Here is a 27,909-nt window from a genome sequence, read left to right as displayed (position 1 = left end):
GCTGAAACACTTGTAGGATCTCAGACTGAACTTTTAATATAAAACAGGGCTGGGAAACTCACACCAAAGGCTTATCACAGATTTTGCCTAACAAATCTAGGTGAACTCTTTTTTTTTTTTTTTTAATTTAACCAACCAAATAAACAGTTTAATATCTCTCTTTGGGATGTTTCAGGGGCCCTCTGAAACACCCCAAAGCTAGCTAGATGTCAAGGGAAATTTAAAAGAATTCGATTCAGGAAGTTTTATCGAAAAGATTAATTAAAAGCTTTACCTAATTGGCTCTAACCAGTTTTTTATGACTGTGTCATTTATAACAAAATCTATTTATTTAACTAATTGTAATCTAATTTTAGAAAATCTTGATCATGCATAACTCTTTTTAGTATTTTTTAACACTTTTTTTTTTTACTGAAAGCATACTTCTTGCTTTCTTTTAGCAACCAAGAGCTAACTTTTATATTAGCATTTTATAGATTGGTGAGCATAAATGCCAGTGATAATTTTTAAAACCCTTGTTTTCTTAAAACATTTTAGGATGGCATCAAACATTATTCATTTATAGTCCCAAATCTCTTTAGTTTTTCTGTAAAAGGAAATCAGTGTTTAGTAGTAAATGTTTCAAAATCTTATTTCATTTGGCAATGACCTAATTATTTAATAGACTTTCAATACTTAGTTTAGCACAACCCTTAGAAATTCAAGTTACCCTAATCTGGAGAGACTATTTTAAATAGATATTCTTAAGGAATAATTATTTTTAATAGAGTTTATATACAAACTCATACCTCATTTACATTTTTTACAAGTTTTTTTTTTTTTACTCAAGGTAATTTCTTTGTCGACAAACTTGTAACAGGTATAATATTTAACTTATATTAAACCTAGGTACAATGAAAATATTTCACTTAATGTTAATTACTCTAAGACATGTCTGTATTAGATAGGGCAACAAACAAACAAACATTAATATCAGGTATTTAATACTGAATATCTCTCAGTTCACCTGAACCTGGAATTTATTGTTTAATTTAGAATTATTAGATTTGTAAGCGCTTACCCCCCCCTTTTTTAAGCCAATTAAATTGGCTTAAAATTTAAGCCATTTACAAATTAACCTAAAAATATTTTTCAGAGACAAAGACATACCAAAACATATTTAGACAGACACAGGGCAAGATCTATCTTCATTTTCTAAGTTTGGTCATAAATTAGATATTACAATATAAAATTTAAACAAATAACATTTTAAAAGGCTTTTTTTTCTTTTTTTTTTCTCTCAGTCTCAGATGGTCTAAATAAGTGTTCTTGAGAGCCCTGGTCTCAAGGCACAGGGAAAGAAAATCAAGTTTTAACAAAATGGCGGCAGGTCTAAATGTTGGTCAGACAAAGCAAAATAGCTGTCACAAATCACAACACAGAACAGAGTTAAAACACACATATAAACCTGGAAGTCTTCATCAGACACTCCCTTAAATACAAGAATACAGTCTCTCAGAAAACCTTCTACAGAGACACAAAACTTCAGATGTCTTCAAAGATTTTAAAAGGAGGAAAAAAAGCCAGGTTGAAAGAAGAAGGAGGAGGAGGCGGGAAAGAGGGGCAAAAGGGGTGGACTTAAGACGTCTCCTGCCACCTCCAGACACCCAGGCATTACGGGACTTTTCCCTGGGCTTCCAGAAAAGGGAGGACTGGAACTCGGCCCTGCCAGAAACCAGATCAGAAAATTCGAGTTCTCTGCCCAGAGGAGGTGATCAGTCTCCAACCCTCAACTCAAGCTGAGGCCCTTCGACCAGATTCCTGCATCCAGGACCGGGGGACTAGAAAAACGGGAAGGATAGGAATGGCTAAGGAGAGGAAAGAGAGAGGGAAGGGGAGAGAGGTCAATAAAGTCTCATGTTCCTTACCGGTCGGGGCACTCTGGCCAGTTGTCTGCGTCAGGAGGAGACCAGGGACAAAAGGGTCCCATTTGCGGCCGCTGGGTCTGGTCCATTGGCAGACAAGCTGGCCCCTGAGTACTCTGGACCCTGAATCCGGTTATTAAGGTAAGCGGAGAGCATCTAGATTGGGCCTGTCCCCTCGTCAGTCAGTCACACAATGAACAAACAAGACAACACACCAGACAAATAACAGAGCGCGCAATCCCGAGAAAGAAAGTACAGAGTAGTCCCCGCACAGGTATATATATATACGGGACTACAGAGTGGGAGCTGGAAGACGTCTCCTCCGGCCCACTGCTGGAGACCACTATCGGCGCGTCCGCCTAGGTTTAATTTCCAGCTATAGACAGATACAGATTGGGCCCCCTTTGATACAGATGCACCTGCTGTTATTGCTTACCGGCCGTTCGTCCTCCGAAGCGCGGGTCCTGAAGGGCTCGGGGGATCCCGGACGAGACCCCATATATTGTACCCGGATTGCGGAATTCCTCCAAACACGACAGGAGCCGCGCATGGATGCAAAAGCAGTGAGGAACTGTATTACAAGCTGGAGCAGGGACCCTCTTCACACAATGGTGAAGGAGCCCCGAGAGAAAGTGGCGAGTCTCTTTTATCCTGTCTAGCAGGGACGGCGGGAAGGGAAGCTTAAGGGGATTGGCTAATTCCTACGGTGCGCGGGAAGGAAAACTTAGGGGGATCGGCTAGTGTATACTGTGCAGCCGGGGAAGCAGGAAGTCTTGGTGGGATGGGGGTGGGGTGAGGGACTTCTCCCGCCCTTCTCGATTGCCTAGGGGTGGAGGGTAACTCGTCTCCTTCAGATTGGTTGGTTTGACGAAGTTTTTTTCTCTTCTTCTCGGGAGGGGTTCTCGCTCAGAATTGTAATGGTATCTAAAATGGAGTTGTTTTAAATTTTTCTTTCACTTGTCTGCTCCATTTAGAGAGCTCTATTTTCCCACATCTTTAAAGTATAATGACCAAGGAAAAATTAAAGATAGAAACATATTGATCTTTCTCATATTATGTATTCTAAAAAATATTCAGTCTGCATTCACCAGTACAAACTTTGTACAAGATTTAGTTTCAGAGCAGAAATGAGAATAAAGTATGACATTTCCCATATACCTCTTGTTCCCACATGTGGACAATCTCCCTACTTAGCCTTCCCCACCAGAGTGAGCATTTGTTACCACTGATGAATCTACATGGGCAGTAAAGAGATCAACTCTCTAGTTTACCCCTTTGTTCCTCTTGTAGGAATGTGCACTCCATACCTCTAGATAAATGTTTAATAACATGTGTCCATCATGACAGTTTAACACAAATTATTTCATGGTCCTAAAATTCTCTAGACTTAGGATATTCATAGTCCCTCTTTTGAAACCCACAGGAATCATGGACCTTTTAAATCTCTTCTATATTTCTTACTAGATTCCCAGGTGACTGAGTGATGAGGAATCTGCCTGCAGATGCAGGACATCCATGTGATGCGGGTTCAACCCCTGGGTCAGGAAGATCCCCTGGAAGAAGAGATGGCAACCCACTCCAGTATCCTTTCCTGGGAAATCTATGGACAGAGGTGAGCCTGGCAGGCTACAGCCCCTGGAATCACAGATACTCAGACACAACTGAGCACACATAAGAACATTTACCTACACCAAAAGTCATATTGTAGAAATCCTACTTTTTGTAGCATTTTCAAATGGGCTTCTTTCACTTAGTAATGAAGGAGGAAACAGACAGAGCTGGACTCCGTCTTAGGCCAGGCTGTGAGCATTAGGCTACACGCAGGGTCACCCTCCCACTTGATTCTGAACTTTGCGCCCCGGTGTCTGTAGAAATGGCATACCAATGGAAAATCAGATCCCACCCCGCCCACTCATAAAAGAGCCTCAGGACTTGTACTTGGACTCTGTTGCATAAAAGAATATGTTAATTATCTCTGTAACAGAACAAAGTAGTGAATTCCATTCTGTTTATCGGGCTATGACCACAGGCCTGTTGATAAATATCCACTGTTCATTTAGTCTTGTGACACATGAATCATGGGTTAACTTTGATCGTATCTCTCTTTTACCTTGTCCAGACTAGTTTCAAGGAATTTGGGGAGGTGGGTTTGAGCAAGTTCACGAGGGTATATACAGTTTTCACAAAAACTGTTCAGGGTCCTTGGCTAAGAGGAGACTGTGCCTTGGCCCCGCCGGTGTAATAAACTGCACTCCACTATCTGCATTGTCCTTCTGAGTCAGTTTGTTTCCCAGAACACATGGCTACAACCATCAAATGCATGGAATGATTGTCAATGTATTTTATGCCTTGAAAGCTTAACATGCAAAAGCTTAAGAACTACCTCTGCGCCTATATTCCTGCTCAGTAAATAAGCTCATCAATACCATATTTTAAATTCCATACATATCTGTTAAGACAATATTTGCACAAATATAGAGATCAGACATGGACACAGCAGGAGAAGAGGGGGACCAATTGAAAGGACCATTGACATATATACACCACCGTGGATAAAACTTTGGAGAAGACTCTTGGGAGTCCCATGGACTAAAAGGAGATCCAACCAGTGCATCCTAAAGAAATCAGTCCTGATATTCATTGGAAGGAGTGATGTTGAAGCTGAAAGTTCGATACTTTGGCCATCTGATGTGAAGAACTGACTCATTTGAAGAGACCCTGATGCTGGGAAAGATTGAAAGGGGGAGGAAAAGGGGACGACAGAGGATGAGGTGGTTGGATGGCATCACTGACTCAATGGACATGAGTTTGAGCAAGCTCCAGGAGTTGGTGATGGGCAGGGAGACCTGGCGTGCAGCACTCCATGGGGTCTCAAAGAGTCAGACACGACTGAGCAAGTGAACTGAACTGGTGGTTAAAATAGGTAGCTGGTGGGAAGCTGCTGTTTACCACAGCGAGTTTAGCTTGATGCTCTGTGCTGAGGAGAGGGGTGAAACGGCGACCACGGGAGGGAGGGCCAAGAGGGAGAACACTTATGTATACTTACAGCTGACTGATGACTTCATACAGCAAAAATAGCACAATATTGTAAAGCAATTATATTCCAATAAATAAATAAATTATATATATATATATATTTGTCCCAAAGGGGAAAAAGCTAAACAGACTGGTCACCCAGGGGTGGAGAATCCATCTGACACTGCAGGGGACAAGGGCCTCATCCCTGGGCCAGGAATACTCCACATGCTGTGGGGAGACTAAGCCTGTGCCCCACAGCTGCTGAGGCTGGGCGGGGCAGCTTATTCTTTTCGATGGGCAGGAGGCAAAAGAAAGATGCTCACCACCGCTAAACAATAAGAAATGCAGAACAAAGGTACAGGGATGTATCACCACATGCCAGTCAGAATAACAATGAGCAAAAAGCCCACTAATAATATCACAAACGCTGAAGGGGCTTGGAGATCAGGGAACCTCCTACATGGCTGGAGGGAATGTAAACTGGTGCAGTCATGAGGGAGGATGGTGTTGAAGTTCCTTAAAAAACATAACCTCCTGGCATTTAAGGAAATGAATTCCATGAAAAGTAGACAAAACAGATTAATCGACAAATTGACAAGTTTTATAGTTTTTAGTAAATCATCTGCAATTCTGAAATGACCAGTTTTGATCTGGCATTTCTAAATTCTCTAAGTTAAATGTGTAAGAATACACATACACTCACATATTCCTTCTTGGTTTTCTCACTGCTAACATGTATACCTTCAGATATTTATATCCTGTAATCAATGTTGTTATATAAATCATATTATGTATATATCTTCAGATATTTATATATTGCATTCAAAGTATGAGAAAGCCATGAGAAAACAGTTCCTTTAAGCCTTACAAGACACATGTGCTAAGAATGATACAGGGTAAGATTTTATAAATCTTGGTTCAGAATTTTCCCATCATGGCTGTTGATTATTCTTTTTGTGACTTTGTTAAACTTACATTTGCTTAAATGAGCCCCTGAAAAGTTTTAGCTAAAAGAAGAACAAAGGACAATTGCAGCAGGTGAGTTTATGACTCTAGGTCCTCAGAGAACTCACAGCAAGCCTTGAGGTCCCCTGAGGAAGGTCAAGGCTAGAACCAGGCAGAGAAAATTCCAGTACTTGGGGTTCAGACCTGACCCTGGGTGAACTGCTCTGGACCCCACACGCTGAGTGTGGATGGGTCCATTCAAACAAAGACGAGCATGATTTTGCGGAGCTCTGAGGGTGTCACTGAAGGGGGGGCCTGTGCAGTAGACCCTGGGGTTCAGCAAGACTGCTGGTCCCAAGGAAGGGGTCATCTAGTGCAGGTGCTCACAGGACTGGCTGGTGTGAGTTCAAGGACCTGCAGGCTGCCTGCTCCCCAGACAGATGCTGAGGCAGCAACAGCATGGAGCAGTTCAGGGGAGCTCTCAACAGTACTCTGTATGATCCTTCTTATTAGAACCACCACGATGTCCATGTAGATAAAAATTGGAGAGGAGATACAATGTAGAAATGGTGGGAAATATATGAAGTTATGAGAGGTTTAATGGCAGTAAGGAACTAATTTCTACAGATGCCATCCCCCTGTGCTTCAAATAGTTTATCATTAAGTTACCTTTCCTGCAACCTTAAATAGGTGGGAGAGGTTAATGCTGGTGGTGCGTTAACCTTTCATTCATTCCACATCAATTGTAACACTGAAAAACCATTCACTTTTATTAATTAAGGTACATTAATTTTACAGATAGAATAAAACCTTTTACAATTGTTGTTTGATCCTTGATTAAAATACACATTACAAGCTTCTAAAAACTGTCCTGTTTCTCTGATGAAATGATCTGAGAATGTGATTTATATGGTTTATAAAATGGAGGCTAATTTACCAAACATGGATGGATATTAATTATATTAATATGACTTTTCCAGAAAGAGTTTTCTATACTTACATCAGATAGAAGAGAAGGTGTCCTTCCTTCAAGCCTGCCAGATAATATGCATGATTTCTCTATGTTGATGTTATAAAAATACCTTCAATTTTCATGAACTATCCTTTTATGCTTAGAGAGCAAGTGACATAATTATTGAAAACTTAGAGCAAACTTCTGTCTTACTTTGAATTATTCCCTGAACACTTACATCATGGTGACCACAGAGGTGTTTGACATCAGTGACAAATACCTCCATTCAGAGCTTCAGTGTGTATATAACACGACTCTGTTCTAAATCTTATAAATTGGAGAATAAATGTAAATGATTCCCACTTAATACAGAAGGGCTTCTCTTACCATTGGGCAACAACCATAAAAAACATAAGTTTATATATAAAGTAGAAACAAATCACAGCATGTAGTAATTTGAGAGTTGAATTACATTCGTTTTGGTTCCTTAATAATCTCAAATAACGTCAACATAAGCAAGGATACATTAATAATAATTATACCTCTGCAAATATCCACCCCTTCATCTTGCGATCCATACTAACATATCAATTTTGTATGTGTTTTACTTATGGAATACTTGCTACAGTGTTTCTGCTTAGAGTAATTCAACAAAAGTGGTACTGATGACATGCTTTCTAGTATGAATTCTCTGGTATTGAGTTACATTTGATGTTTGATTAAGCAGTTCTCTACTTTTTTTTATTTCATTCATGTATCTTTCCAAAGAAAACACTCGTTTTTTCAACATTGTATATTTAGGACCAATGTTTTTGTCACTGATTCATTTCTAGGGTTTCTCTGCAGTATGAATTCTCTGATTGTGAGTGAGGTGATGGCTGTGAGGAAATCCTTTGCCACATTCCTTACATTTCTAAAATTTCTCTGCAGCATGAACTCTCTGATGTCGAGAAAGACCTGAACTCTGGGAAAAGGCTTTGCCACATGCTGTACATTTATAAGGTCTCTCCCCAGTATGGATTCGCTGATGTTGAGTAAGAAGTGAATAATTGATAAAGGCTTTGCCACAGTCTGTACATTTAGAAGGTCTCTCCCTAGTATGGATTCGCTGATGTTTAGTTAAAGTTGAACTTTGCTTAAAAGCCTTGCCACATGCTGTACATTTATAAGGCCTCTCCCCAGTATGGATTCGCTGATGTTCAGTTAAAGTTGAAATCTCCTTAAAAGCCTTGCCACATGCTGTACATTTATAAGGTCTCTCCCCAGTATGGATTCGTTGATGTCGAGTGAGAAAAGAATAACGGATAAAGGCTTTGCCACATTCTGTACATTTATAAGGTCTTTCTCCCGTATGGATTCGCTGATGTTGAGTTAAATCTGAACTCTGCTTAAAAGCCTTGCCGCATGCTGTACATTCATAAGGTCTCTCCCCAGTATGTATTCGCTGATGTCGAGTAAGAAAATAATAACGGTTAAAAGCTTTGCCACATGCTGTACATTTATAAGGTCTCTCCCCAGTATGGATTCGTTGATGTCGAGTAAGAAGTGAATAAAGGAGAAAGGCTTTGCCACATGCTGTACATTTATAAGGTCTCTCCCCAGTATGGATTCGTTGATGTCGAGTAAGAAGTGAATAAAGGAGAAAGGCTTTGCCACATTCTGTACATTTATAAGGTCTCTCCCCAGTATGGATTCGGTGATGTTCAGTTAAAGCTGAACTCCGCTTAAAAGCCTTGCCACATGCTGTACATTTATAAGGTCTCTCCCCAGTATGGATTCGCTGATGTTGAGTTAAAGTTGAACTCCGCTTAAAAGCCTTGCCACATGCTGTACATTTATATAGTCTCTCCCCAGTATGGATTCTCTGATGTTGAGTTAAAGTTGAACTCCGCTTAAAAGCCTTGCCACATGCTGTACATTTATAAGGTCTCTCCCCAGTATGGATTCGCTGATGTTTAGTTAAAGCTGAACTTTGCTTAAAAGCCTTACCACATGATGCACATTTATAAGGTCTCTCCCCAGTATGGATTCGCTGATGTTCAGTTAAAGCTGAACTTTGCTTAAAAGCCTTGCCACATGCTGTACATTTATAAGGTCTCTCCCCAGTATGGATTCGCTGATGTTGAGTTAAAGTTGAAATCTCCTTAAAAGCCTTGCCACATGCTGTACATTTATAAGGTCTCTCCCCAGTATGAATTTGCTGATGTTGTGTAACACATGAACAGCAGATAAAGACTTTGCCACATTCTGTACATTTGTATGGTTTCTCCCCAGCATGGATTCCCAGATGCTCAGTTAAATATGAACTCTGATTAAAGGTTTGGCCACATGCTGTACATTTGAATTGTTTCCTTCCTGTATGAACTTTCCTATCTCTACTTCGATTTGGTGAGTTACTAAAGACTTTTCCACATGTATTACACTTGTGATGTTTCCGCTTACTCTGAATTATCTGCTGTTGAATAAGTTTTGAAGATTGCTTAAAAACTTTACCATAATCATAACAATTATAAGTCTTCTCTCCAATATCCATACTCTTATAAGTATTAATAGTAAGATTTGAGCTTTGACAAAACATATTCCTACACTTATGATGTTTAGAATTGTTGTCTGAAAATTGATGTCCCTGTTGTTTCAGGAGATATGAGTCTTGGTCAACATTATGGCCAGTTTCATTGCATGAAGAGCTTCTCATTCCATCATGTATACTCTTGTAATTATTGGGGGTAGAGCTCCTGCTTAAGGCATTACTCATTTTGTTACACTTGGAAAGTTCTTCCACACTAATTATACGTCCATATGTATTGAACAATGATGGTTGAATAAGGTCTCTCCCATTATTATCAACATTCCAGATTTTGGAACAAGGAGAAAAGAGTTGTTGGTTGAAGAACAAGAAACCCTTGTTAAAGGATCCCTCAAATTGATTGTATTGGGAATTTTCCCCCTCATGTTTAACTTTCTGGTTTCCAGACATGCTTGAATGTATATTTAATAGACACCTATGCTCAGAGTATAGGTTTGAATGAGTATTTGCAGTAGAGACTAGATGACTTTCCAGATTTTCTACATTTCCCTTCAGAGAACATGTATGTTTCAAGAGATGATGTGGATCTTTGCTGACAAATATACACTCATCTGCAGATGTTGGTGGCTGAAACTGGTCATCTGAAATTGGTTTTTCCTTATTTGATTCACATCCTTGATTTCTTTTGGCGGTAATGTTTACTTTATGGGAAACAGAACCAACTTGGTTGTGTCCATCATAACATGCTCTGGGCTCTTTACATGCCCTCATATATTCCCAGTCTTTGGTTAAATGTAAATTTGCAAGGTGAAATCTTTCATATATTCCTAGCTTTGCTGTTGGGAGTAAATCTTCTAAGCCTGGCTTTTGGGACCTCAAACCCTGGGTGTCGTGGGAAGACACAGCTGAAAGATATCAAATAATAAGTTATTCTACTTACTATTGTTGTGGAATATAGTTTACAATTTACATAATTGCATAAAATTAGCATACACTTGGCTAGATTAAGCCTAAAACCGAGATAGAAGGAGTCAAGATGGCAGAGGATTCGGAAAACGTGGAGTTCATCTCTCTCCACCAAAGCATCAAGAATACATCTTGAAGTGGAAAAATTCTCACAGAGCCCTGAGGAACACGGGCAGAGGAACTTGGACACCTGAAAGGACAAGAAAGATTCCTGCTGAGCCAGGTAGGACAAGAGAGAGATGGAGGAAAGGGAAGAGGAAAAGAAGCAGGATGGGACACGCACAACCCTGGGGGGATCTGAAGAGAGGAGAGGTCTCCACATCCAAGGAAGCCCCTCATTGGTGGGAGCTCAGTTGGGACACAAGGGGAGCCTCGTTCTCTGTGGGAAGAGAACACGGCAACCAGCGTGCAGGACAGAGTGAGACCTGTACGCAGGGTACTGTCCCCTGCCCTGCCCACCCAGCCTGAGAGGGTGTCCTCCACTGCAGACAAGGGCTGGGTGCTGGAACGTGGCGCTCTGAGAGCAGACCCAGGTAGAGGACTGTGTTTGCTGTGAGTAGACATCCTGAGGGGATGGGAGGGAGGGAGGAGCTCTGCAAATGGGATGCTTGTGGAGGAAGCCTGAACCACCAGAGAAGCAGAGCGGCGCTGTTGAGTGATGCCCGAAGGAAAGAACCTCTTTGCAGCCTCTCTGCCCCTCTGCCTGTTCCGGACTCTCCAGGCGCTAGGCATGGGTCCCAGCTAGGCGGGTGATCTCACGACCCCCACAGCTGCTTCCTCCTCCCCAGCCACCTCCCCACCAGGGTAGACTCATGGGCTCCAGGGGCACATTCAGAACACACGCCTGTGGGTGGTCCCAATGTATAGGTGATGCTGAAACCACAGCTGAGCACCAAGGCCCTGCCATTAGGCAAGAAAAGCTGAGATCTCTTCTTGCATCTGTACAAACCATGGTAATACACCCCACAATTGGCTTGGTAAACTCAACCCCAACAGAACATCTGGATGGAAATGAGGCTCTGGCAGTCAAAACCAGTCTGGCTTTAGCAACTGTAGACGCTGTAGGCATGCACATGAGGCATTTGGGCCAGGTCACAGTCTACATTGCCCCCATAGCACCATAGCAGGTTCAGCTCCACAATGAATGTACACCTGGGATATGATTACAGTGGATCTCTGCTGGTGACCTGGTGAAAACAACATCTGAGAGACACCAGGGTCAAGTGCCAACATACCCATGGTTCAGGTGGGGCCAAGATCAATGCCAACACAGGGTCACAGGAGAGCTGGCACAGCACATGAAAGATGACACGCAGAGCACTCTCCAAGGAGAACATCCCCAGAGGAGCAACACTCAGTGGCTTCCCTCTCAGCGGGTGTGCTCCAGTCCCACCAGATCAGAAGCACCACAGATCAGAGCAGAGCTCATTTCAGATCTGGGGCCTCTGCTCCACCAATCAGGAAACAGACCCCGCCACAGACAGTGACAGCCACAGAGGAAAGGCGAAGCAGACTTCAAGATCCAGGCAGGCTCTGGTCACAACAGTAACAATCAACTCCCTCTCAAGGGGATAAGGGCACAAGTCTCAGGACCACTTCACCCACCAGGGAGCAGACACCAGAGCAAGAGGAACTAGGATCTGCAGCCTGCAGAACAGAGACCACAAACACAGAACATTGGACAAGATGAGGTGACAGAGGAGCATGGTGCAGAGGAGAAGTCAAGATAGAAACCTACAGGAACAACGAAGCGAGGAGAAGTTGAGGAGTGTAATGATTAATTTTTGATGAAGTAATCAAATTAACAAACAAAACATTTTCACAAATGCTAATGCCTACTTATTATTTAACCCACTTACCACTCATGTTGTTATCTGAGCATGTTCTAATGGAGTCTAAAATAGTAAATGATATTGAGCTAGAACTAATCAGAAAAAGATGGCATGAACGATAAAGTCCTGGGATGTTTCATAACAAAAAGATAGATTTAATAAGGTAAGAGTTCTTAACAAATCAAATGAGAAGTGAGACTTGAAAAATATGGTGAGAACACAGGGAACTCTACTCAATGCTCTGTGGCGACCTAGATGGGAAGGAAATCTAATCAAGAAGGGAAATGTGTATATGTATCACTTATTCTTTCTGTATAGCAAAACTAACATAACATTGTAAAATAGCATTATTGGAACAGAAAAATTTCTTCTTAAAGATTTCTCTATATAATCTATAAGTTTAATAGTGATGAACAATCAGAAAAAAGCACTGTGGGACATGTTATAAACTCCCACGTCAATAATTTCTTTAAAAAGTCTGTGAGTTAAATAAATATATTAAAGCATTCTAGCATTAATGAATTGGGACATATATACTTAACATATTTAATGTTAGTTCATATAAAAAAAAGAGAAACTTTCACATAAAATTCATATTTGCATTTTCTCATTTTAGTGAGGTGTCTTATGTGAAGAAGGAATTCATAGGGCCTGGACTCCAACTCAGGCCTGTCTGTGCTGATCGTGCTCGGCCACCTCTCCAGTGGACTCTGAACTCTCTGCTTAGTGCCTGTGGGAACGACAATGGAAGGATAAGACCCCCTCCGGACAGGGGAACCTTGACAATCATATCCAGGTTACTCATCACCTAAGAGAAAACAGACAATAATCACCCCTGCCTCTGGACACTAGCTATCAGAATGTAAGCACAGGCTTATCGGTTATTAACTGGTTGGAATGTAACCGTGGGCTTATTGATGATTAACTGTTTGAACACATAACACGTGAATGATGGGATTATTGTGATTGTATTTACCCTTCCTTTGTAAGCATCAAGGGATTGGGGTGGTGGGTTTGGACACGTACACATGCGGTATAAAAGATTTTCACAAATGCTGGTCGGGGTCCTTGGCTAAGAGGAGACTCTGCCTTGGGCCCGCCGGTGTAATAAACTGCACTCCACTATCTGCATTGTCCTTGTGAGTGAGTTTGTTTCCCTGAAAGCGTGGCTATAACATTTGGTGCATTGGGCGGGAAGCTCCTCACTTTGAGGAGACAGGTCTCATTTGATGCCACCCCGAGGCTTTGTAGCTTGAATCTCCTAGAGGGGGGAAGGCGCCTCGCCCCTCTGGAAGGATTCTGCTTTTCAACACCCGGACCTTTCACGTCATCAGGTAGTGGACAGCAGCAGGGCAACTGGGCGCTCAGGTGAGGAGGAGCCCACCCAGCAGGGTGGAAGAGGGGGCCTGACAACCCCTGGGAGGGACTAGAAAGAGCGGGGACCCACAGCAGCCTGGAATAGGCAGGCGGCGATTGCTTGGTACACAGGTTGACGAGCGTGCTAGGGTTAGGAAGGAAATTTGTAATGGTCATTTAGGAGGTGTGTCCACGCCGTCTCGGGGAAAATTATTACCAAGTGATCGCCAGGGGATTTTTAGGATAGGAAACTGGTCCTTGTATGCTCGTATTCTGCCCTCCCCCAGGAGGTGTCCTGTCTGCTGTTGAATTCTTGACCCCCTCGGAATTGTTAGGCTAGAAGGAGGGGGATACAGAAGTGAGTATGAATTGGCTTTTCTGGAGATGCCCTGGATCATGGGATATTCAACCCATCTGTGTTTTCATTCGCACCTGATCAAGCCCACCAAGGCAGAATGGACTTTAAGGGAGAAACAGTCTTGGACCATGTGATGTTCTGGTTCAGCTATGCTGACCGGCAGGGGAAGACACGCCGATCCCCCTTCTCCCTCTGGGGTCTGGCAGGTAAGGCTCTTCTCACTCCAATTAGAAAGGAGGCAAAATGGCAATTTAAGTGTCACTGAGTGGAAATGTGAGAGGTACATAGGGTACTGAGAACTTCGGAGACAGAATGAAAAGGAAAAGTCCAAGAAGGTCTGAGAAGGTAAGCAAGATGGGGGGAAGTGAATCTAAGGCAACTGCATTGGAGTGACAATTTTAAAGAAGGGATTGGGAGGAGACTATGGGGTGAAGATGAAGCCTAACTGCCTCCACATACTCTGTGAGGTCGAATGGCCCCCTATGGGAGCAGGATGGCCACCAGAGAATACCGTGAACTTAAAAATAGTGAAAGCAATCTACACAGTAGTCACAGGAGAACCAGGACACCTGGATCAATATCCATCTATTGACTCATGGCTAGGGTTAGCTTGAGACCCTCCTACTCAGACAAGGTTCTGTATCCAGAAGGGAAAGGGAAAAATATGAAGGGCACAAAATTTGACTGATGATAAAAAAGGAAATTCTACACGATTTAGACAGGGATGACCTGACCCCTCCCCCATGCTGGATAATGAAACGCCTGCCTCCCAGTGCTCCACCAGAACCTGAGGCCGCCTTAATGCCCGATCCAGGGCCAGGTGAAGTTTCTGCAACAGCCGCTGCTCCTCCGCCAGCTTTCCCGGAGTTCGTAGAGCCGCTGTTTGGGCAGGCTCTGATCCCGGTGACAGAAGCCTCTGGCCAACACTTCCAGGTTCCGGCTCTACCTGAACCGCCCAAGCTATACCCGCCTCTCCCGGGGAGTACTGACAAGAGAGGGAGGGAGACGTTGGAATTAAGCAGAGACCACGCTCTGCCAGAGAGCTGGAGGGAACGAAAGAGAACAGACAAGAGACTTACAGTGCAAGCTGCTGCTCTGGCAAAGTCTGTCTCGGGCCCTCCAGAAAACCTCATCTGCCCCAGGGACAGGACAGTCCTTCAGCCAGTCCCAAGGGATGCCCTGGGCCCATTACAGCCAAACCAGTGTGCCCAGTGCCGAGCTTTTGGCCACTGGAAGAATGAATGCCCTAAGGCAAGGAAGGAGAGGAAGGTCCCACAGTTGTGGGGCTTGCTGACTTGGAAATTAACTAGGGCTGCCAGGGCTCAGAGATATCAGGTCCCTGAGAGCCCATGGTGACCTTAAGAGTGGGGGACCAAAATATTGACTTCAGGGTGGATACAGGAGCAGAACTGTCGGTAGTAACAAAACCTGTGGCACCTCTGTCCAAAAAGACTACGGCTGTAACTGGGGTATCGGGAGAAGAGATGAGTAAACCGTTTTGCCAGCCCAGAAAATGTCAGATTGTGGGGGGGGGGGGGGGGGGGAGTGGGCACCAAGTGATTCCTGAATTCCTCTACATTCCTGAGTGCCTAGTACCCCTGTTGGGAAGAGACTTGCTCTCCAAACTAGGAGCACAAGTGACTTTCTCCCCTGAGGAGAGGCCCACCTTCTGGACGGACTCTATGACTTATTTGCCCTCTCTCTCAATACCAACCCAAGATGAGTGGAGGTTCCATGAGCGTCTGAAGGCAGAACCGGGTGGGCCAGAAGAGGATGAGGGAGCTAACTCAATTATTCCCTGAGGTCTTCGTGGAAGACAACCCCCTCCCCCCCGCCCCCTAGGCTGGCTAAACATCACGCCCCAGTGATAATGGAACTCAAACCAGGCACCATCCCGGTTAGACAGTGCCAGTACCCAGTATGGATGGAGGCCTGAACCGGCATATTGCCCCACATCAATAGATTGAAACAAGCAGGCATTCTACTAGAGTGCCAGTCAGCTTGGAATACGCCAATCCTGCCAGTCAACAGGGAAGGAGGACAGGACTATAGGCCTGTACAAGATCTCAGGCTAGTCAACCAGGCTACTGTGACTTTACACCCCACTGTTCCAAACCCGTATACCTTACTTAGCCTCCTCCCACCGAGGACTAAAGTTTACACTTGCCTAGATCTCAAGGATGCCTTCTTCTGCATACGCCTCGCCCCCGCGTCACAGCCCATCTTTGCCTTTGAATGGGAAGATCCAGTCGGGAGCACCAAACAACAGCTCATCTGGACTCCCCCACAAGGGGTTAAAAACTTCCCAGCCATCTTTCGGGAAGCCTTGGCTTCTGACCTGGACTCATTCCATCCGGAAGAGTATGGATGTCGGCTCTTACAATATGGGGATGACCTGCTGCTGGCTGCTGAGACCAAGGAAAAATGTTGGGAAGGGACAAATGCACTGCTCCAGCTGTTGATGGAAGCAGGTTACCCGGTGTCAAAGAAGAAGGCACAGATCTACAAAGAGTAGGTGAGGTATCTGGGGTTTGTTTTAAAGAAGTGCTCAAGGTTCCAGACCCTAATTTGGTCCTATATACTGATGGCACTAGCCTGATAAAACAAGGACAATGGCTCTCAGGTTAGCCAAAGTGGAAAGGGCCATCAAGACTGAAAAGTGATGGTGGGAATTGCCAAGTGGCAAATTATTGGTACTGGAGGAGCTGGCACACAGTCTGGTAAGCCAGACACACCAGGCGATCCACCTAGGCCATGCTGCCTGCTCACAGGTGAATGCTGCCTCTCCGGGATTCAGACAAAATCCTCCGGGTATTCAGCAGAAAGGCACACTGACCCTTGAACACCTGGGAGTGGACTTCACTGAAATGAAACCTCACCGACACTACCATTATCTCCTGGTCATGGTATGTACATTCCCGAGATGGGTAAAAGCTTTTCCTACCTAGACTGAAAGAACATCGGAAGTAGCCTGGTGCCTGCTTAGGGAAATAGTTCCCAGATTTGGATTTCCTACCAGCATTGGATCAGGCAATGGCCTGGCTTTTGTAGCTGATTTAGTACAACAAGTAAGCAAAACTTTAAACATCAAATGGAAACTGCACACTGCATATAGGCCCAGAGTTCTGAGATGGTGGAATGAGCCAACCGGACACTTAAAGACTCTCCAAGTGGATCAGAGAGACTGACTGCTCCTGAGTGTACTTGCTTCCGACGGCTCTGCTCAGACTCAGGATGACCCCACAGTCCCAAGGCTATTCTCCACACGAAATTGTGTATGGGAGGCCTCCTCCCATAATAAAACAGGTGTCAACAAATTTGCCTCAGGTAAGGCGGGATAGGATTTCACAGCAGATGGAACTCGGTAAGGTAATAAATTGAGTAACTAAGTTTGTACAAGAAAGGGTGCCGTTCCCCCTTGGGGAACAGATTCATGAGTTTACACTTGGTGACCAAGTATGGGTCAAAGATTGGAAACATGATTTGCTAGCCCCTTGGTGAAAGGGCCCTTATGTTATTCTAACTACCCCTACTGCAGTTAAAGTTGCAGGTATTGTCCCTTGATCCATCATACGAGGGTGAAGAGAGCATACCACGCATACCCAGAAAACGCTGAGTGGACAGCATAGAGGGACCCCACTGACCCTCGAGAGACTAAGACCATCCTTAAGAAGAAGGAAAAGAAGATTCTGGACGAGCCCCTTCAGGATGAAGCAGCACAATCAACTCCTGCTGCTTGGCCTCATCAACGTGATTTTGAATTTAACTTCTCTCTCAACTCAGGACAACGTTTGCACCTCATGGGCACATTCCTACACGGACTTCCAGAACACCTACAACTTCTGGGTATGTAGGACTATGCCTCTCTCTGTGAAGGATGGACTTCCTTGGTGGGTGTCACCGTGCCGCCAGGCAGATTTTAAACCACTCTGCTCTTTTCTGGGATGACAAAAAGACTTTCCTCTCTCTTGTCAATCATTACCTCTCCTTGCTCTCTTGCTGTGAGACCTACAGTCAATAGACTCGGGTCATGGGGTTACATTTGATAAAAATGCCAGTGTAGCAAAAGCCTAGCCTACAACAAGCCCCAGTAAATCTACCTTATTTACATGCTAGGTGGACACGATCTGTGTTTCAGTGGTATGAGTATATTGCTGCCTTTTTCGTACCCTCTGTAGGGACAACAAATATATTATGATTAAAGTAGAGGCCTTGACTAATTTCACAAACAGGCCCTCCTAGATAGAACAGAAGCCATCCAAGCCTTAAATGAAGAGCAAGTCTAAATGAGAAAAGCAGTAATTCATAATAAAATGGCTTTGGACATACTCACAGCTGCTCAAGGAGAGACCTGTGCTATAATTAAGGTTGAATGTTGTGTATACATTCCTGACTTATCTGACAATGTATCAACTACTTTAGATGACATGAAAAACCAGGTAAAAGCAATGTCAAATGAGAGCATTCCTTTCTGGACTTCGGTCCTATCTTGGGTGAAGAGCGATTGGTGGAAAACTATATTTACCACTGTTAAAGTTGCCTTGATACTTCTGCTTTGTGGACCCTGAATTTTGCAATGTATTATGAACTTTATAACCCAAAGGTTGATGTCATTCTCCCTAATTGGCAGTTGGAGAGCCAGGCTGCAATATGTCCCTATGAATGATGCTCATAATATGAGTTAAGAGCATCAAGAGGGGGGAATGAAGAAGGAATTCATAGGGCCTGGCCTCCATCTCAGGCCTCTCTGTGCTGATCGTGCTCAGCCACCTCTCCAGTGGACCCTGAAGTCTCTGCTTAGTGCCTGTGGAAATGACAATGGAAGGATAAAACCCCCTCTGGACAGGGGAACCTTGAAGATCATATCCAGGCTACTCATCACCTAAGAGAAAACAGACAATAATCACCCCTGCCTCTGGACACTATCTATCAGAATGTAAGCCCAGGCTTATCGGTTATTAACTGGTTGGAATGCAACCGTGGGCATATTGATGATTAACTGTTTGAACACATAACACGTGAATGATGGGGTTATTGTGATTGTATTTACCCTTTCTTTGTAAGCATCAAGGGATTGGGGTGGTGGGTTTGGACATGAACACATGGGGTATAAAAGATTTTCACAAATGCTGGTCGGGGCCCTTGGCTAAGAGGAGACTCTGCCTTGGGCCCGCTGGTGTAATAAACTGCACTCCACTATCTGCATTGTCCTTCTGAGTGAGTTTGTTTCCCGGAAAGCGTGGCTGTCACAATGCAGTGAAGAAAGAATTTGATTATGAAATTTCTAAGGTCATATGTGTAGTTTCCAGTGCACTGGAAATTATATGGTAGAAAACAAAAAACATCTGTCCCCAGTATTCCTACAAGTTTGGCAATTTTTTCACAGCTCCACCCACACACTTCTGACTAGGGACAGAATCAGCACTTTTAAAAGGGGTTAATATAGTTACTCAGAAATATGCACAGATTTTCTAAAACCTCCCCAAAATGGACGAATTATCAGGTCATGCAGGTTGTTCCAGGCCAAGACAAATATTTTGGTTCTAACTGTGAATGTGAAAATTAATCACTGGAGAAAAATATACAAATGATGAAAAGAATCAGGAATGGGTCAGGAGATGACGCTCTATGACGGTGACAGAAATAAACCTAGCCTAATCCAAAATCATCTCAACTGAAGCAGATCTTCTCAAACCACACGACAAAGTATGACTTCTTCCCCAGTGCTTGGCCCTCTCACCTGACTTATCTGCTTCATCCATAGACACATACCTGGGTATACGGCTGTCTCCATTCTCCTTACATCCCAGGGATCCTTCATTTGCTCCAGAAATGTGACCAGGTCTGGCTTAGAGACCACAAGACCTGTTCATCAGAAAAAGGAATATGTGTTTTCTGAGATATTCATCAATTTCCAATCCAATATGTATTCAGGTGAGAGAGAAGTCAAGGTAGAAAGTTAAAATAGCATTAAAAAAATGATTTCACCAAATAATGTATTGGAAGCATCTTTGAAAGACAAATGCATCAGAATCAGATTCTGATATTATGCTCAAGTACTACTAAGGCAAAAGCAGGTAGTGGAATTCCAGTTTTAAGAGGAGAGTGGCACTATTTGATACCACAGAACTTACAGAATTATCATGAACCTAGAATGAAGTATATGCAGGTCAAGAAGCAACAGTTAGAACTGTACATGGAACAGTTGACTGGTTGCAGATTGGGAAAGGAGCACATCAAGGCTGTACATGGCCACCCTGCTTATTTAATTTCTATGCAGAGTACATCATGTGAAATGCTGGGCTGGATGAATCACAACCTAGAATCAAGATTACCAGGAGAGATATCAACAACCTCAGATATACAGATGATATCACTCTAATGGCAGAACTTGAAGAGGAACTAAAAAGGCTCTTGATGGGGGTGAAAGAGGAGAGTGAAAAAGCTGGCTTAAAACTCAACATTCAGAAAACTAAGATCATGGCATCCAGTCTCATCACTTCACGGCAAATAGATAGGTGAAAAGTGGAAACAGTGACAGATTTAGTTTTGGGAGGGGGGGTGGGCTCCAAAATTACTGCAGATGGTGACTGCAGCCATGACGTTAAAAGATGCTTGCCAAAAAATAAAAAGATAAAAGATGCTTGCCCTTTGGAAGAAAAGCTATGACAAAGACAGCATAGTAAAAAGCACAGACATCACTTTGCCAACAAAGGTCTGTATAGTCAAAGCTATGGATTTTTCAATAGTCATGTATGGATGTGATATTTGGAACATAAAGAAGGCTGAGCACCAGAGCTGCGTGCACGCTGGTCTGTGGGCAGCATGGCGGCGGCAGCGAGTGGCAAGACGGAGGAGCGGCCGGGCGGCGGCTTAGGAGCTGCCGGCGGTAACAGCACGCGAGAGCGGCTGCTGTCAGCGCTGGAAGATCTGGAGGTCTGGTCGAGAGAACTTGTAGAAATGCTGGCAATTTCAAGAAACCAAAAGTTGCTACAGTCTGGAGAGGAGAACCAGGTCCTGGAGTTGTTAATTCACAGAGATGGGGAATTTCAGGAACTAATGAAATTGGCACTTAATCAGGGAAAAGCCCATCATGAAATGCAAGTTTTAGAAAAAGAAGTAGAAAAGAGAGACAGTGATATTCAGCAACTACAAAAACAGCTAAAGGAAGCAGAACAGATACTGGCAACAGCTGTTTACCAAGCAATAGAAAAACTCAAGTCAATAGAAAAAGCAAGAAAAGGTGCTATTTCCTCTGAAGAAATGATTAAGTATGCACATAGGATTAGTGCAAGTAATGCTGTGTGTGCCCCACTGACCTGGGTCCCAGGGGACCCACGGAGACCATACCCAACTGATTTGGAGATGAGAAGTGGATTACTGGGTCAGATGAACAATCCTTCCACTAATGGAGTAAATGGTCATCTCCCAGGGGATGCACTTGCAGCGGGCAGACTGCCAGATGTCCTTGCTCCACAGTATCCCAGGCAGTCAAACGACATGGCGATAAATAGGTTGCCACCAAACCACAGTCATGACTTTCTGTTGGAACCTCCAGGGCACAACAAAGAAAACGAGGCCGATGTAGAGGTTATGTCAACGGACTCCTCAAGCAGCACCAGTGACTCTGATTAGAAACCATAAGATGAAAAGCAAACAGAATTGAATACTATAGAAATCTGTTTCTTATTAGGTCAATGTGGAAAGCTAGCCAGGTGATGTTGGCTGTAGAATTGTTCTGCCCATTAAAAATCATAGTGGACTTTTTTTTTAAAGCCGAAAATTAGGTTTCAGTTCTAAACCACTAGGTTAATACTTAAAGAAAAATCACACTTTACTGTTGGGGTAAAGCTTTTTCAGTTCAATGCTGTCTTACCTTGTTCTGTTCCAATTGTGTTGGACTTGTGCATAGTACTGGAAATAAGATTTGAGGGAAATGACCCACGTACCTATCATTAGTAGGCTTCCTGCAGTTATTTAGAAAAGCATAAACAAGAGCAGCCGATCACAGAGTGTGCATTATATAACAGAAACCCTCATCTGAAAGTAAAGGCTATTACTTTTTGTCACAAGAAGAGGAGAAATCATCTCAATTTATACTCTTTGTAATTATTGTATTTTTTGTAAATAAACTTATTTTTGTTTGTAAAAAAAAAAAAAGAAGAAGAAGAAGAAGAAGACTGAGCACCAAAGAATTGATGCCTTCGAAGTATGGTGCTGGAGAAGACTCCTGAGAGTCCCTTGGTCAGCAAGGAGATCACACCAGTCAATCCTAAAGAAATCAACCCTGAATATTCATTGGAAGCACTGGTGCTGAAGCTCCAATACTTTGGCAACCTGATGCGAAGAGCCAATTCATTGGAAAAGTCCCTGATGCTGGGAAAGATTGAGGGCAGGAGAAGGGAGTGGCAGAAGATGAGATGGTTGAAGAGCAGTATTGACTCAGTGGATATGAATTTGAGCAAACTTTGGGAGTTAAAGAAGGCTAGGGAAGCCTGGCTTGCTGCATTCCACGGGATCGCAAAGAGTTGGACATCACTTAGCAACTGAACAACAAGGAGACAGGTTACATCAAGAAAGAAGGTTACTTTCCCCTGGAAAGTAGGGATCTTAACCTCTACTGGACAAAGCAGAAAATTCCAGGAGACATTCTAGAATGAATGAACCAAAACCCTGAGGATACATAAGGGATTATGGAAGCAAGTGATCCTCACCCAAGCAGGCCAGATTCCCGTAGTTCTCTAACATCACGTCCCTGTACAATTCCCGCTGACCGAGGTCCAGGCATTCCCACTCCTCTTGAGTGAAATCTATGGTCACATCCTGGAATGTCAGCAGCCCCTGAAATATAAAGGACATGAGCCACGTGGACCTGGGAAGACTTCCTAATGTGACCCAAGATGAAACCAGCAAGAGAAATGGTTTTGATGTAGGAGAATGTCTGGTGTTACACAAGAATATAATTTTTATACTACCGTATTTTCCACTGTATTTCTAACCCCAGGAAAAGAGAATGAGATATGATCCACAGACCACTATAGAAACTATTCTGATCTGGAAGAAAAATTATAAAAGAATCACATCAACACTGACATCTATTTTTGAGAGTTGTACTCCTGTGACCCAGGATAAACTGTCTATCAAGGAAAGCATGTTAGTCACTCAGTCATGTCTGATTCTTTCCGACCCCATGGACTGTAGCATGCCAGGCTTCTCTGTCCATGGGATTTTTCAGGCAAGAATACTGGAGTGAGTTGCCATTTCCTTCTCCAGGGGAATCTTCCCCACCAAGGGATCGGGCCCGGGTCTCCCACATTGCAGGCAGATTCTTCACCATCTGAGCCACCAGGGAAGCCCCCTATCAAGGAAACAGGAAATATTTTAAAAAAGCATGCTCTGATCTAAGAGTACTGGAGTGGAGCCAATGTGCCGCATTTTTAACAAGCTTATTTTAACTAGTAATATTGAAAATTCTGATACATGAATGACCGTTCTGAATAGCAAAGAAGTAGACCCCTAAGGTAAGAATTAATACTTAACTTTGAATTTTAAGTATTTTACAAAATTGACAGGTCTGATAGAATACTACCGATAGCAGCAATAATCCTTTGAAGTATTTAGTATATACTATATGTCTTTCTAAAAGTTTTTACAGGGTCTTGAATGCATCACATAAATAATATAAAATCAACAATTCTTGTTCCACCGTTTTGCAAATATTTTGTCAAACATTCATTAAATGACAGATCTTGAATTTGCTTCAGTTCATGTGAACTAAAATTTAACTAGTAAAACACAAATACACAGAGTCAACACTAAAGAAAGTGTATATGAGTTTTTCTAGGGTCTTCCCTGGTAGTCTGAGCTCCCAAGTCAGGAGGCTGGGTTCAGTCCCTTGTTAGAGAACTAGATGCCACACACCACAGCTAAAGTTTGGCTGCTGCAACAAAGTCCCCCACATGGCTCCAAGATTCTGCAGGCTACGACCAAGACACAACTCAGCCAAACATAAATACGTGTATTTTTTTTTTAAAGAACTTTATATAACTGGGGAGAATACCAAAACAAGAAAAAAAAATACTTTTAACATTTTCATGCATACAGACATATTACAATGAGACTGTATACTTACTAAGAGTATTAAGAAAAAGCTAACATTCAGAAAACTAAGATCACAGCATCCGGTCCCCTCACTTCATGGCAAATAGATGGGGAAAGAGTGGAAACAGTGGCTGACTTTCTTTTTGGGGGCTCCAAAATCCCTGCAGATGGTGACTGCAGCCACGAAATTAAAAGATGCTTACTCCTTGCAAGGAAAGTTATGACCAACCTAGGCAGCATATTAAAAAGCAGAAACATTACTCTGTCCACAAAGGTCCGTCTAGTCAAGGATATGGTTTTTCCAGTAGTCATGTATGGATGTGAGAGTTGGACTATAAAGAAAGCTGAGCATAAAAGAATTGATGCTTTTGAACTGTGGTGTTGCAGAAGACTCTTGAGAGTCCCTTGGACTGCAAGGAGATCCAACCAGTCCATCCTAAAGGAAATCAGTCTGGATGTTCATTGGAAAGACGGATGTTCAAGCTGAAACTCCAATATTTTGGCCATCTGATGCGCAAAACTGACTCATTTGAAAAGACCCTGATGTTGGGAAAGATTGAAGGCAGGAGGAGAAGGGGACGACAGAGGATGAGATGGTTAGATGGCATCATTGATTCAATGGACATGAGTTTGGATACACTCCAGGAGTTGGTGATGGACAGGGAGACCTGGAGTGCTGCGGTTCATGGGGTCACAAGGAGTGAGACACGAATGAGCAACGGAACTGAAGTGATTCATGTACAGTTCAGTTCAGTTCAGCTGAGTTCATTCATATTCATGTCAATAAAATTGATATTCATGTCAATAAAATGAGTTCATGTTCAGTTCAGTTCAGTCATTCCTATTCATGTCAATAAAATCGACATTATTTTTAATGGGTTAAAATATATACATCTACTTGTGGAAGGTATTCTTTGTATATTTTAAATACACTAGGGGGCAAACATATACAATGGTATGAGATAAATTAAAGCGCTTGGCTCTGAAACTTTAATTTCTTGAAAAACTGGATCATTTTGTTGAGCTGTATCTTAGAAATTCAACACAGGTGAAAACAGATTAGCACCAATAGGATCTTTGCAAATATTTTGACAAAAAAATGCAAAAATGTGAGTAAGAAGACTATGTCTGTGATATGAGCGAGGAGTGTACTGGAAACATCACACTTGGGCTTGAGTGATGAAAACTCTCACTCCCCAAACCCAGTATCGATCATCAACACAGTGAGTGTTCATTTTCCAAAGCAAAGAGAAACCAAGAAGATGTGGAGTTTCTCCATTAAGTGTGAGGGTTTTCACATGTCCCTCATTCCATTTTTCCACAGCCTTGTTTAAAGACAGAGGGAAACAAAATGAACGTTATAGCCTGATAATCTCAGAGAAATCACCAGAGCCAGTGGAGATCATATGTCATGGTGTAAATGGATCACACGGAAGATGCACTATCAGAACCTGGGCATGTCAGAAAAAACAAGGAAATTCTAACTTGAACCTAACATAAAAAATATCAGTTTTATGCAAAATTCATTTCATATATACTTCCTCTGTTTTGTATCCTAACAATGTTGTCACGCGAGTGTCTGTTCCTGGGTTCTTTGTCTCGTCACAACGAAAATTTGGAGTGATGGACATTAACGCCCCTTGGCGGGTCACGGCTCTCAGAGGACAGGCCGTGTTATAGCTCTTAAATAAATCAGTGTTAGAGCTCTATTTATTTAGATAATACCCGGAAAACCCATCTTTGAGTTGTGAGGACATGTCGATCCCAAGACGCGAGGAGATCACCCCATCGCGCGGGAGAGAGAGAGATGGAGACAAGAAGGAAGAGGATTTGGCTCCTCTTTTTATCTGTTTCTCTGCCCCTGGGTCTGTCTAATGTAAATTAGGCCTAGGCAGGCGCGTTGTTTTACCTGAGATTCTCACTCCGGTCCTCTGACCTACCTTTGTTCTGTTTTTTCGGGCTTTCCCTTCCAGGTCTTTTAGCCACCGCCATTTTGGACTCTTTTTCCCTATTCTAACTACCTAACAATGTGTTTAACTAGTAAGTCTTAGCATTACAGAGGACAGTATCTCCTAGTTTTCTTTTTATTTCTGAGCATTTTCTGAAAAATTCTGGGTCACTGAGTTTATTCAATATATAAGGGCATTTTCTAACTCCTAAAGAGCTGAAATTGCATCCCCATGTAAACTCATCATGGCATTTCCCCTAGTTCCCTAAGATCCCAACACCGAACCACATCCCAATGGGAATCTCGGATACCAGTGCCTCTCCGTGCTTCTCTCTCACAAAGGGAATATATTCACCAGTTGAAAGTCACTAATTCATGCTGAGAATTCATCATGCTCCATAGAAAGGCAGGATACACACAAGAGAGACAAGATTCTGGGACACAAGGGAGAAGTGGTCTAAAGAGCCAGGCTTCACTATGATAAGAAGAAAAGGAAAAAATAAAGAAGTTGATAACAAACACCCAGGCAGAAAAGTTAGAAGCAGAGAACTAAAGGTGTGCAGGTTCTCAGTCCAGGCATTTCAGGAAGAAAAGCAGACACAACCCCAGACCCGGGACAGGACACGTACCTGAGAAGCTGCCATTTCCTCCTCTTCTTCCTCCTGCTCTGCGTCTTCTCTGGGGATGTTACGTCGAAAACTCACATCTGCATCTTGAGAAAATACCTTCAAAGGCATCCATGCAGCTGTTTAACCTGCAACTGCTGCAGGGAAAGAGAAGAAAAAGTTTTCCTGTTTCCCTCATCCTTTTCTGAGCTCCTTTCGACTTTCTGTGTTCCCAGTCTGTAGTGGGGAATCAAGACTAACCTGATAATGCTAATCACATCCTGGTGCTCTACACTATTTGCAGATCAGCCCGGCTAGTTCTTCTCCTTCCTTTTCAAGTTACAGAGAACAGTTCACGAGAGACAGTGGGCCCTCCTTCTGGGCAACCTGACCCAGCCTTGAGGGTTTTGAAAGAAACATAAGAGGAAGACCCGCATTCAGAGCCCTGAGGGGAAACCTCACACCTGAGACCTCAGGAAGGGAGGGTTTAGGGAGGGAACTTCTAGAAACAAAAAAGGTCAATCTGATTCCCTGGGGAGGGGCTTTTTCTAGGATGGGTGTGGTGGTCCACAGCCTTCCTGTACCCTTGGGGGCTGGGAGGGGAGAGGTGAGCGTTTGGTGGGAATCACCTGGGGGTCTTGGGTTCCTGCCAGGCTTTACTTGCAGAATTCCTCCCAAAGATTTCCCCTGTCCTTAGTTTTTTTCACCCCCCTCTGCAGCCTGGGGACACAGGTTTTCACAAAATGCTTTGCTTTGTGACCACCTCTCTGCAGGCGTGGCACCTCCAACTTCAGAGACCAGGAGCCTGGAGGCATCTCCATCCCCGCTTTCTTGGAAAAGAAACCAGGGGCAGCAGGAGGCCTGGCGTGCTGCAGTCCAGGGCGACTGAGCACCTGAACTGAACTGAACTGAACCGAGCTGGACACGCTAGGTTCACAGTGCGTATGGGTGGAGCCAGATGCCTCTGAAAATGATGCCCTAAATGCTTCTGATGACCAACCAAGGAAGAAATGATCGGTGTTGTCATAAGTTACATCACACAGGAGTTAACACCTGAGAATGTTGTTGCTCTACTTCCTGTGTGTGTTTTTCTAGGTTTTGTGAATCAACTGCTACAGTTCGTTGTCTGCCCCATTCAGAGCTCTATTTTCCCACATCTTTAAAGTATAATGACCAAGGAAAAAATAAAGATAGAAGCATAGTCATCTTTCTCATATTATGTATTCTAAAAAATATTCAATCTGCATTCACCAGTACCAACTTTGTAAATGATTTAGTTTCACAGCAGAATTGAGAATAAAGTATAGACATTTCCCATATACCTCTTGTTCCCACATGTGGACAATCTCCCTACTTAGCTTTCCCCACCAGAGTGAGCATTTGTTACCACTGATGAA

General features: G+C 43.2%; 5 protein-coding genes across 6 annotated transcripts in view; 1 reads left to right on the top strand and 4 right to left on the bottom strand.

Moving 5' to 3' along the window:
- The window catches only part of LOC122692441 (putative protein ZNF720), a 136,681-nt gene extending 134,202 nt beyond the window's left edge, over window positions 1-2,479 (bottom strand). For both annotated transcript variants that reach the window (XR_006340655.1, XM_043900005.1), the window contains exon 1: window positions 2,341-2,479. The gene's annotated coding sequence lies outside the window, so the exon portion shown is untranslated. The remainder of the gene's footprint in view (window positions 1-2,340) is intronic.
- Window positions 1-2,879, bottom strand: part of LOC122691420 (putative protein ZNF720) — a 344,658-nt gene extending 341,779 nt beyond the window's left edge. Inside the window, exon 1 of the mRNA XM_043897979.1 lies at window positions 2,407-2,879. The gene's annotated coding sequence lies outside the window, so the exon portion shown is untranslated. The remainder of the gene's footprint in view (window positions 1-2,406) is intronic.
- LOC122692447 (zinc finger protein 721-like) overlaps window positions 1-26,797 on the bottom strand; it is a 65,454-nt gene extending 38,657 nt beyond the window's left edge. The window contains 1 exon segment of the mRNA XM_043900010.1: window positions 26,537-26,797. Within this exon segment, the coding sequence (XP_043755945.1) occupies window positions 26,537-26,644 (108 nt within the window). The 5' untranslated portion in view covers window positions 26,645-26,797.
- On the bottom strand, window positions 7,635-23,093 carry LOC122692417 (zinc finger protein 93-like). Its single transcript, XM_043899993.1, has 4 exons — window positions 23,046-23,093; window positions 22,573-22,699; window positions 19,641-19,723; window positions 7,635-9,019 (listed from the first exon to the last, which is right to left on the bottom strand). The coding sequence occupies exons 1-4, from the start codon at window positions 23,079-23,081 to the stop codon at window positions 7,733-7,735; spliced, it is 1,533 nt and encodes a 510-aa protein (XP_043755928.1). The 5' UTR covers window positions 23,082-23,093; the 3' UTR covers window positions 7,635-7,732.
- On the top strand, window positions 20,684-21,493 carry LOC122692422 (mediator of RNA polymerase II transcription subunit 4-like). The gene has a single exon (XM_043899999.1). It carries the CDS (start codon window positions 20,684-20,686, stop codon window positions 21,491-21,493), a length of 810 nt encoding a protein of 269 aa, XP_043755934.1.
- Window positions 26,798-27,909: the final 1,112 nt, after the last annotated feature.

This window comes from Cervus elaphus, chromosome 4 (genome assembly GCF_910594005.1).
Source record: "Cervus elaphus chromosome 4, mCerEla1.1, whole genome shotgun sequence".
Taxonomy (NCBI): Eukaryota; Metazoa; Chordata; class Mammalia; order Artiodactyla; family Cervidae; genus Cervus; species Cervus elaphus.
Note: the sequence above shows the minus strand (reverse complement) of the source record. Positions and strands in the feature narration are given on the sequence as shown.